The sequence below is a fragment of the Mytilus californianus genome, unplaced genomic scaffold, assembly GCF_021869535.1.
Source record: "Mytilus californianus isolate M0D057914Y unplaced genomic scaffold, xbMytCali1.0.p SCAF_3, whole genome shotgun sequence".
Taxonomy (NCBI): Eukaryota; Metazoa; Mollusca; class Bivalvia; order Mytilida; family Mytilidae; genus Mytilus; species Mytilus californianus.
The window spans coordinates 10552425-10564747 of NW_026262679.1; the positions used below are offsets into that span (position 1 = coordinate 10552425).

At 32.5% G+C, this 12323-nt stretch overlaps 1 protein-coding gene across 1 annotated transcript; it reads right to left on the reverse strand.

Moving 5' to 3' along the window:
- Nucleotides 1-414: 414 nt before the first annotated feature.
- LOC127733375 (protein glass-like) lies at nt 415-10298 on the reverse strand. The gene is made up of 2 exons (XM_052242746.1): nt 10087-10298; nt 415-1504 (listed from the first exon to the last, which is right to left on the reverse strand). Exons 1-2 carry the CDS (start codon nt 10296-10298, stop codon nt 415-417), a joined length of 1302 nt encoding a protein of 433 aa, XP_052098706.1.
- Nucleotides 10299-12323: the final 2025 nt, after the last annotated feature.

The following is a 12323-nucleotide window of genomic DNA, read 5'->3' on the forward strand; positions in this document are numbered from 1 at the left end:
GAAAAAGTTCTGACTACTGGGCTGGAGATATCTCCGAGGACGAAAAGTCCACGAGCATTGGCATTGACCCAGTGGTTTTTAAATTTCATCAAAGATACCAGGCATATAATTTGGTATGCAAGATGAGCGTTTCATCTACAAGAGACTCATCAGTGGCGCTCGTTTCAAACAGTTGGAAGCAAATTAAAAGGTTGCAGAACATTTTAAATCGAACATTCTCAAAAGATTGTGCCAAATACTGCTAAGGCAATCTAATCCTGGCTTAGAAAACCCTAAGGGTTTTGTATAACTCAACATTAAAAAAATAGTTAAACAGACATCAATAGTTTATACAACTTTATAGAACCTTTATTTGTCGATAAAGATGACAAAGTCTTTCGATGAAGTATAGTACTCAAGGCTACCGCCGATAGATTACGATGAATTAGCATGTACTCTCATATGACGATTCAGATTTCCAGATTGTGAAAATCTTAACAGACAAAGTTTACACTGGTATGGTTTTTCTCCGCTATGAATTCTTAAATGCTTTGTTAACGTTGAGCTGTCAGAAAATGCTTTCTTACACAGGCGACACCGATACGGTCGTTCACCAGAATGAGTGCGCATGTGTGTTGTTACAGATGAACTCTGGGAAAATCTCCGATCACACATTGGACACCGGAAAGGTTTTTCTCCGCTATGTGTTCGCACATGTGCTGTTAGGTTAGCAGCTTGTGAAAACGACTTGCTGCAAGTTGAGCATTTATACGGTTTCTCCCCTGAGTGAGTTCGTAGATGTGTTTTCAAAGTACTAGGTCTGGCATAAGTCTTCCCACAAATTCTACATAAATTCACTTTATTTGAATCCGCTTGTAAATTTACTGCACTAAGATGACTGCTGGTCAATTTCAGCCTCTTCCAGTGGGATACAGCACAAAATCGTGACGCTTTGCAAGAATCACCTGATCGATAGAGAAAGTTTTTTGAGTCTGAACTTGGAATATGTCTTACTTCCGAAGTAAATGAATATGGTTGTGGATATGAATGATTTTGTAAACTGTTGTATTGAGGAGATACTGGACCCATACTATATTGAGGCTGCTGGTATTGAGGAGCATATTTTCCAGGAGATGTCTGTTGATTGCCTTGCCACTGTTGTTGTACATTGTATTGGTTATTGGGTATCCCATGGGGAACTCCAACATTCATACTCATCGAAACATTAACACTCATTGATGGAAACACATTAGCCTGATTTTGAAAACTTTCTCCTGGATATTGAAACACACCATATTGAGGTCCTGGTGGTGGCGAGTACATGTTTTGGCGATACTGATTACCAGGGCTCATATATGATACATGTTGTGGATGCTGAAAACTGTTTGGCGTTGGTGAACATTGATTAATATGCACAGAAGGTGACATTCGTCCCGAATATGATGGGCATACAACTGTGTGTTTTAGAGACAGCAAAGCATCGGCGATATCTTGAGGCGATTTCTCCTTTAGTACGGAATAGTCTCTGAAAAGATAAAACATATGATTCAATTTATTTGTTCAGGAATCATATATCTACCGGTATATCAAAGTTGATATAATTTAGTCAGTTACAAATAAGAATATCATTTGTATGTAACTGAACCAAATACACATGTCATAATAATTTTACAAAAATACCACTTTACCGCTTTTTGTTAAATTTGTTGGATTGATATTCCAACAGGAAGTTAGTATTCCAATGGGTACTAACATTGTGTACCCCTACTGGCCAACTTATCTTTGTACCCATATAAAGAAGAATTCAAACAGTGCCTTCTCAAGACAAATAAAAAGCATTGCCAAGTTCTTTTTTTCCCCCGCTTATATATTGATGATCTCCTGTCACTCAATAACCTACGTTTTAGTGACTGCTTGCATCCCATATATCCAAGTAAGCTTGAGATAAAGGATAATACATAAACATTAAGGTCTGTTTCATATTTTGATCTCTTCCTCGATATTCACACAGAAGAACATCTTTAACTAAAATATATGACAACTTTCAAATTGTCAGCTTCTCATTTTTCAGCAGTATCATACCCTCTGACCCATCGTAAGGTGTTTATATATCCCAATTAATGTTCTTACTGTACGGCTTTCATTAACAGTGGTATTCTTAAAAAAAAAGATCCATCAGAGTTATAAGGAGGCCCACTGAAGTCGACACTACACATTGCGTCTGTGTCTCAATTAACAAGCAACATATTTTTTGCGAATTTAGGTCTTAAGATACCAGAATAGTCGTCTGTTCTTAAAATTACCAAATTGTGACATTCTTAATGAGTTAGGACGTGTGATGCGTGCATCGCAGGTAAACCCTGTCTACGCGACAGACTCGCTCCTTTTAGAGTTCATACGACTCCATCAGTTTTTTATCGTGATTTGTATCGTCATTATGAATTCAGGAATTTCGAATATCAGTAAAATACTGTCACTTCAGATTTACATACAGTTTTTGAGAAGAGAAAAGTAATGTTAATGACGAATAAATGCTTTAGTCTGTTGTCATTGTCTGTGTATTAAAAATGATGTTGCTAATGTGTCTGTATTGACAGGGATATCTCAAAGAATTTTTTTTTGCTATTTCCCTTTAGGCTATGAAATAAAGAAATGTGTAGAACAAAGCTCACATAAAGTATAATTGATATCTGATATATTAATGTCTTGTGAAAAAAGGGACAAAAGATACAAAAAGGGACGACCAAACCTTTTTTGTTAAAGTCGAGGCTAACAGACAATAACATGGGGAAAAACTGCAAATTGACAAACAACAACATGATTGATAGATTGTGTTTAACGCCACTTTCAGTACTTTTGTGCTATTTCGTGGCGGTCAGTTTTGATTGGTGCAGGACGTCGGAGTGTCTTGAGAGAACCACCGACCTTCAGAAGGAAAACTGACATTCCTAGTCAAGATTGGAGTCGAGCGCACCTGCCACGTACGGGATTCGAACTCACAACCTCAGTGTTGACAGGCTAGTGATACAGTAGTTCGACTACTTAGACCACTCGGTCACAGAGGCCCCAAACAACAGAATAGAACAAAACATTACACAGCAAACTTATCACTGAGCAAGACAAATCCCCCTAAAAATATAAACGGAGATAACCGAAGGTGCTCCGGAATGGTCGATAAATCTTGCTCTATCAGTGGCACCCGTCGTGATACTCAAGGCAATTATAAATTCAATGATAAGTTGCATTCGGGTAATATCACAATCGAGGAAAGGAGGACGGGAGTAGGGCTACGACGATTAAATTATTTCAGTGGTCATTTGTGACTCAGATATTTCGTAACAGTTATTCAAATCATGATGGCATTCGTAAACCTTTCGAGGGACGATTTCAACTATAACATTTGGAACCCTTAGTAAATGAACTATTACCGGGTATTAGCTGTCTTGTAAGCAGAAACCCTCTGTTATGAAAATTACGATAATAAACGCAAACTCTGGAATGTCGTATCAACTGGAATGAAAATACTACGTATGCAGGCGCTCCTATTTACTACATAGAAATGAAAACGGAATCATCTATGTTGTCTTAAGTTTAGTTCTTAACCGATCTTCATTGTAAATTTCTTGATGTAAGTCCAGATATAAAACAGACTTATTTTACTGTATTTGAGGTATCCTTTGTTCCAAATTCAATGGGATAGATACGTTCAACATAGTCACCAACTTTTATTTTAGTGAGAGGACAACCATTGTATAGCGGAACGTAAAGTTAGAGGATAATGCTGTCTTTGTATTCTTCCTTGAAGCTTCTGTATGAAGTCTGCCTCATATGGAAAAAAAAGGAACAAGTCGATCATCAGAAGAGTACAGTTGGTTTCCTTAGGAATATCGATTGTCTATTGAAAAAACACATACTCCAAACGTCACAAATATGTTGTCAATAAATCATCAAGCATCTAAATGTCATTTCCAAAGATATTTTTGTTTGAATAAGAGCGGTTTCAATACATTATGATGTATCGTTTCCTAAAACAAGATATATGTATCTACATTGGACATTCTTGTTTATGAAACAAAGTTGGACGACTAATTGTTTCAATCTGTCTTTATGATAAATTAATATGAGGAATACTTGTGTAAAGGGTTGACAAGTCATGCTTTAACAGATCTTTGGAATTTTATTCTCCGCGTCTGATGCACACCACGCCTAGAGGAGGCAGTTTCACAGTAACTCTAAAGCTTGGTTTTGATTGCTGAAAAACAGATGTTACCAATTTGGAAAAAAATTATGGAGCGTAAGGCAGACCTAGCAGCGTAACGTTGTTTGTAAGGACAATTATGTAATTTGGGTATCCAGTACAAAGAAGGGCGACCTGGAGATTACAAAGACTGTTATGAGATAGATTAACAATGATGTCTTATCTTTCAAAAAGGTTCATAAGGGACTTACAATACTTTCCCTGCATCTTCCCCCGCAGAACTTAACTGCTTAGCCTTCACCAACTTGTGTTACTGTTTATTTATCCCCTTTTAAATTTTCTAATCATGAGAAGAACAACAAAAAAACACAGTATTATTGATCAGAAATCCATTGGTGAATGTTCAAAACATGGTTAGAAAAGAAACTATTATTATCTAAACAAATTCCCACAACCAGTTATATTGAGAATATAAAATCAAAATATCTAAATAATAGGTTAAACATTTCAATTCTAAAGCGTAAACCTGTTAATTGATTAAATAATGTTGATAGATCTTGACATTCTGAACAAATTTGCCTCAGTCCGATTTTCTGTACCTTTTTATGATTATACAGTGTAACTGTTACTTCCATTTTACCCTAAGTTTATTTATAGCCATGGTGGTCATGTGCTGATTTGTGAACAAAAACAAATTAACAAATAAAAGTTAAGACACCATAAGGATCAATTAAGTGAAGTATAATTCTAATTTGTTGGGTAGTTTCAGAGAAGAAAATTTTTGAAAAAAAAGTGTACAGTCGACGGACAGACAACGGACCCAAATTGACAGCAATACTCATACTGATCATGAAAAGTTGATCTTCATGTCCTTGAAACTTAGAACAAAATCACGTAAAGTATAAGGAGCACCTTTCACAATAAAATAAAAGACCACGCTACATGTCAATTAGAATTCTTATAAAAGCGTTTGATCTGTAGTTGCGTGAAAAGTCGACAAAGTCGCAATATAACGAGTCAAATTTGTACACGTTATTATCTACCCCTGCTGCTGTATGGTGATAATGTATATAATGTTATAATGTAGACATGTCTTTATATTTACCGTAAACAATGACGTCACATTCAAATGTGTCTTTCACTTATTAAAACTTATGAATTTGATAACAATTACACGAAATTTATCTTATAAAACTATAACTGATACAATCGAGATATTTTTAAGCAAACGGCTTTTATCACATAATGAAACTCTCTTTTAATTATTGAAATATAATAAATTGTGCGTTCATGAACACGGATTACTTGATTGCCAACCGTTGCGAAATAAAAGGATATTTTAAATGCACAAAAAGCTATTTCTTACCATTAAAAGTTCCGATTAATGCGTTGTACTAAGTCTGATATTAAACAAGTCAGAAACACATATTAACAAGTTATAAATAAGGAAATCAAGACTCATTTCTTTACATAGTTATTGAAGTTTATTTTATTATCAAGCAAAAATGACAGTAACTAGACACAAAGCAAACAAGTTTGAAAAATAATGATGGTCATTTACGTGTTAATTAAAATGCGAATTAGTAAAATACAAACATCAAATGAATACAGTAGACCCATCTTACTGTTTATATTAAGCATATAAACTTTGACACCTTTGTATAACATTGGTATTTATTTAACTATAGTATATGAAAGTTGATATGATGTTTGATTTAACCAATGTTGACAAAAGTTTGATGTTTGACAACTACTGTCACCTCAGGACGTCGTGTGTCGTATACTTTATTAATATAGAAAATCTCTTTCTAAAGTCCAGAGTGGCCTGTTGCAAGGCAACATTCTGTCCCTATGCAACATACCCTAATTTCCAGGGTCAGTCCAAATTTCCAGCCCTTTGATCGACCTACTTTGTAGATAAAGGCAACAGTAGTATACCGCTGTTCGAAACTCACAAATCGATAGAGATAAAAACAAATCCGGGTTACAAACTAAAACTGTGGGAAACGCATCAAATATAAGAGAACAACGACACAACAAAAACACAGACCTTAATTTACTCTCGTCCTGAATATATATGGTATGTTGCCACTGGACACGAAACAAAAAACAACTAATCTAAAAGTTTCATATCATCTACATAATATTTTTTATTTGATTATACTTTTATCATTTAACAGTGAGGCAATATTAAAACTTTTTATTAGTTATCAAGCATATAATTCTAAATAAATATGTATAGAAGAGATTTCAAAAATTCAAGAACAAATTCTTTACGTAATAAGTACTTAGATATATAATAATTGTATACATACTAAAAACAAATAAAAGGGGGAGGGTTGAATACTGACAACACTAGTTTCAATCCTATTTATATGTGCCTGTCAGTAATTGTTGTTTTCATTCAAAACAATATTAATAGAGAAACAATTGCAGAGACAACAACATATTCTCTCAAAACTTTTTGAAAAATATCGTCGTTACATCTGTAACGTGAGGGTACCCAAATTGCACCAATTTTGACAGTTTTTTTTCCCCTACGTTTATTTATGATCCAGACAAAAGTTTCGATTCTGAATTTATTTTGTAGATGTATCCTTTTCACTTTATAGTTCCATCAATTTAATTTTGAATCCATATTGAATCATAAAAAAATGGGTTTGAACCGACCTCCAAACGATCCATTATTCTGTCTGTAATGAGGAGTACCCAAATTGCATCTATTGCTTAAATTCACATCCGTAAAAATCGAATAACTGATGTTTTGTTTTATTCTCCAAATAATTTCAAGAATTTGACAAAAGTCCATGCTTACTATTCATTTCTTAAGAAATGGATGCATGTAACATATTTTAATGGTCATTTCTAAAAGTTGACTTTTTGTGGACGTCGTATGGGACGTTTCCGTAGATTTGACTTTTTCCAGTGAATATTTCATCTGTTGATATATACTGTGAACGTTTTGTGTGTATTTAAATATATTAAGCTATGTTGAAAGACGTGCATAATGTCAAATCATAAAAATACAAAATGGTTTAGTCTCTAAGAAAACTTGCAAGATTTCCGCTGCTATTTTAGCTAAATGGGCGCAATTTGGGTACTCGGAGCAATTTGGTTACTGTGACGTTATAGAAGATCAGCAGACAAACAGATTTTCTTCCTGACATTTTGCTTCATTTTAAAGGAAATTGGTTATAGAATTTCAGTCTTATATTTGATTTCATAGAAAACAAATATCTTCAAATACAAAAATGCAAAAAAAATATATAGACCCCAAGGTAATAATTCATTAGAAATTTCAATGTTCATTTCATTAGAAAAATATAAACATTCAGTGAACAAAAAATTAACACACTCAAGAAATAGCATTCATCAAAATTTACATTTTTACTTCTGTTCTCCACCTTGACAGATGTGCTGTGAGGATTTATAATAATATGAAAAAAGTCACTTTTATAAATAAATATTTCTGTAATTCTTAGCCGATTTATACTCTCCTCGACCGGTTGGTTATTTTTTAATAATCAACGTGTGTTTTGTTAGATCTCAGTTCTTCATTAGTCAAACGATAAATTCTTGCTTTCACAAAAGAGACCATGTCTGATGATGCCAAACAAAAAGACATTGGCAAGCCTGGCGTATTATATTTGAAAATATAATTGTCTCGAATGGAGATATATCGTATCACATATGATGCAGTGGTCAAATATATACATATAATTATATCGCAGTTTATATGTATATATATATTACCGTCTTGAGGGAAAACTTCACTAAAATTATTTTGCAATTTCTTCTGACGTTTTTTTTAATGTATTGATAAATATGTATTATTCCACCAAAATATTGTTTGCAAATTTTAAAAGTACATTTCGAGTTGATTTTAACAATTTCTGAGATTTTTTGTTGTTGTCGAGAATGGTTTGAAGAGAAACAAAGCTACAAAATTGAAAGTTCTATAGTTTAGTTTTTCTATGAAACTAAGTTATTTTTGTAGCCAAGACAATGCTTAAGTTACAATTCTCCTTAAAGTAGTCTTATTACCAATGCATTCCCTCTTGACCAAGTTGATAATAATAGAATACTTATCCAAGAATTTCAATACGCGTATTTGTTATCTAATGTGGTGTTTGGTCAATGGTTGATTTTGTTTCGTATTTCATATCTTGGATTTCCCCCCTTATCACATTGATTTTCAAATGTAAATCAAATAAAAATGTATTGAACTTTAAATCTCACTTCGTATTAAAGCCACAAATCAATCAAACAAAAGCAATCATATTTCCATCTTAAATCGGACATGGAAGAATATTACAAATTTTATCCAATTTTACACTATTTATTGGATTGCTTTTACTAATGTATAATCGCCATAACTGCTTTAGCTACATATAACAAAATATGTTTTCTCTGATATAAAGAAAATTCAGTTTTCTTTGTTCAGCGAATGTGGAAAGCTAGATCAATTCCGTATTATAATCATAACGTCATTGATGGTACATGTATATTCAAACTTTTCACAAGAGAAATACCTTACAGAAAATTTTCCGAAAGCACAGTTAATATATGTATTTCGTAAGATTTGTTGTCCTGTAATGTATCTTCAGTTGTACATTTTCATTCCTTTTCTCTTTGAAATCCCCCTTCTAGCCCGTTATGTTGTGTCCGTCAATGCTGCTCTTTTTGACATTACAAAGTAAACATACCATTTGGAGAAGTTGTATCTTTTTAACTTTTCAACCGAAATGTAAACAGAGAGCTGGAACAACTTGATGCATCGAGTAAACATTTTTTTTTAATTCAAATGCCTGTGATATGAGGTCGTTGTATTTCAAAAAGATACCTATTAAATTTTCTGTTCTTGTAATATGTATTACCCTGTTCTTAATGTTACCTGCAAATAATATTACTTTAAAGTCTGAAGAATTGGAAAATTAACACAAAGCTTCTAAAAATCAAATTAACGTGCGAGCAAATATTCTAGGTAAAAAGAAAATACACGAGAAATTGGTTGTACATAAAATGTAACTCTTTCGATTTTGACAATGATACTTTGTCTGAATCTGGAAAAATAGGAAATTGTTTTAATTTCACAATTTGATAATAAATGGCACAAAATCTGTTAGTGTCCACATCAGTTTCTGTGAAATTTAAAGGAGCTGGGTTGAAAACTGTAGAAGTTAATAACACAAAATAGATACTCTTTATAAAATGTTTGCAATGAAACAATGGAAATATGTGGACGATTTTAAATAGTAATGATTTGGAATTATTTTTAAAAACTAAAATACCAAAAAATACCGAACTTCGAGGAAAATTTAAAACGGAAAGTCCTTTATCAAATGGCAAATTCAAAAGCTTAAACACATCAAAGGAATGGAAAACAACTGTCAAATTCCTGACTTGGTACAGGCATTTCCTATGGTGGATTAAACCTGGCTTGTATGACAGTCGCATAGAATTCCATTATATTGAAAACAATGTGTGAGCAAAATAAACAGACATAATAGGTTCAAAATATCAAAAAATGGGGTATACAACTGAATATTTCAAAATATTTGCCAACCTTCTTCAAATTTCCACGTGTTTAAGGGCCTGTGTTTAAAACTATAGGAATATGTTAATATAAAATAAGTATCCTATGATAGATTTTTTTTTTAAATGTAAATAAAGTTCGCAGAAAAATAGGAAAAATTTATCAAACTATGCCGAAGGGACATACATAATTATCATAGTGTATGAAAAACATGTCTTGAATATTTTGTGGGTTCGCGTTACGTATACTAAATATTTACAGTGTGTTGAAAACTTCTAAAACTTTTGGGAAATGATGGAGGCGGGAAAATGGAGAAATCAAACACTCAATTAATTTCATAACATGAGGATCACTTTTTGTATTTTACACTTACTTGTAAACCGGAGCACATGGTGATATATTGAAGAGACTAGGGACTTGGTCGACTTCTATAGTGGCTACTGGGTACGTATTAACACTGACTTCTACAGGAGATTTGTTGTATTCCATACAGAATGGTTTTGTTTCTTGTGGTGTAGAACTTCTCCAGCCATCATTACTATTGACATTGTTACAACTATAGGAATCAGGATGTTCGGGAAACATCTATATTTCAATTAAAACAAAGTTTAGGGAAAAGTAAATGGCTTACATAAGTGGAAATGAGTATGAGAAAACTTGCATTGATTAATATAGGTTTAACTTTTTTTAACTTAAATGTTTGTTTTTACAAAATCTATTTAATACACAAATATTTCTGACGTCTTTTAGGATGATGATAAAATGTAGATAAATTGTACATTCATTTAAACAATCTGATTGTATTATAAGACTAAATTATTACTGTAGCTTGTAGTTTGCAAAGAATTCCGCATAAATCGGTGCTAGAGGCCGTCTTAAACTTGCAGTGAGGTGAGAGTTCTTTGGTTCCGTCTTGAAGACCTCACTGTGACTTTGAGATGAAGAACAGCAATACAAGCACTGTTCCTTTTTGTGTTTTTGTTGTACATGTACTAATTTTGTGTCATAGATGCATATTCAATATCCTTTCTGTTCTATTGTAGAATATGAGATACCAAAACTCACATTTCATATATCTAAGAATGAAATATGAAATTATTCAAAGATTTACTAGAGGAAAGAGAAAACGTTCGTTAAACTCTTAAATATTAGATAAGTTTTGATCACAGGAAATGTAAATGTATTGCTTATCATCAGTTATATTATTTATTATCTTTGTTAAATTAAAAAAAATGGAGAAAAATGGATGTTATCAATCTAGTACTGTTTATCTTGTAACTGTAATTTTCGCGAAAATGAAACATACGAATTGCCGGAATATCCTTTTTGGGGGTATTAATAACATAACTAGGTGTGTAAATGAAAGGAAAGGTACACTTTGGCCTTGTAAATTCAACAAGAAGTCAGTAACTAATTCTGATAATTAAAGAATCGACGTTATAAACTAAAATTGAAATTGCTAAATATACGTTTATGGTCTTAAAAATTAAAAGTTTTGGATGCATGATTTGTCAAACTTTTTCAGTGATCGATTCTTAATTCATCATATTTTATTGTTTTTCAAACTTAAGCATTCCTTTGTTAATGTTATTCTATTTAATTCATTAAATTAATAGCTCGTTTCTTTTTATGAAAATTAAGCAAGACCTTCTTTTAATACATCTTGCATATTTTTTTCTGTGAAAGAGTTTGACTTTCAGATAAGTAGTAATATATTTTTGATTACCTAAAAATTTGAAAGTTGTAAATAAAGTAGCAAGTAAACTTTCATTTTTGAGTGGAGAGTATAAAAAGAGCTGGTACTAATAATAGGTTAATCACACGTTTGTATATATATATACCAGGGAGGTAATTATCTGTCCCCCCCTTTTAAAGTAAATCATTAATTTCTTTGAAAATATGAAACGACGCAATTCAAAATTTAACAAAAACTTCGTCCAAAGAACTCCTCTGGGTTAAATTTCATCAGGAAAGCTTGGAGTAAAAAAATGAAAAGTCAAAGACGTGTAAATGTACTTTGTACAACATAATAAAGAACAAAATGACACCTTTTACTGTTTAAGGTCGAAGCAGCTTTCGTGAGACGGAACATACGTTTCAGAAAAACAAAACGAATTTGTGTATTGGGATGATACAAATGATTTAAAAATTGACCTACCTTTATAAGAATAATTCTAAAATTGGTCAAAATTGTTCATTCGGATATAAAACTAAAATATGAAAGTTTAATCACAGTGCACAGCATTAAAACATTAATGAAAAAAATAATTATTATAATGAAGGAACTAGTTTCATTGGTTTAGATGCGTGGAGGGGGTGTCAACAATATAACGTTGTTGTCATCGCATGAAATCAATTTTAGTTTTACCATAAAACATTTCTGATAAAAGAATAACACTTGTTTATAAAGATCATAGAAAGCTAATTACAACTGTCTTAATAAAACGAATGCCAATTACAGATTTCAACAAATATGGAAACGCACGTGTATGTGCGTTTGTCTGCTTGGATACTCTGATCGCGAGCAGCGCGTGTCAGCTATAGGAAAACGTTAACTACCAGATTAGTAATATAATACCGTTTGGTGTCGTATTAATAAGATGATATTGA

Coding starts and splice junctions, on each gene's coding strand:
- LOC127733375 (XM_052242746.1), bottom strand. CDS start 10,298: ATGTTTCCCGAACATCCTGATTCCTATAGTTGTAACAATGTCAATAGT. Junction 1,505..10,086: donor CCATGTGCTCCGGTTTACAA/GTAAGTGTAAAA, acceptor TTATCTTTTCAG/AGACTATTCCGTACTAAAGG.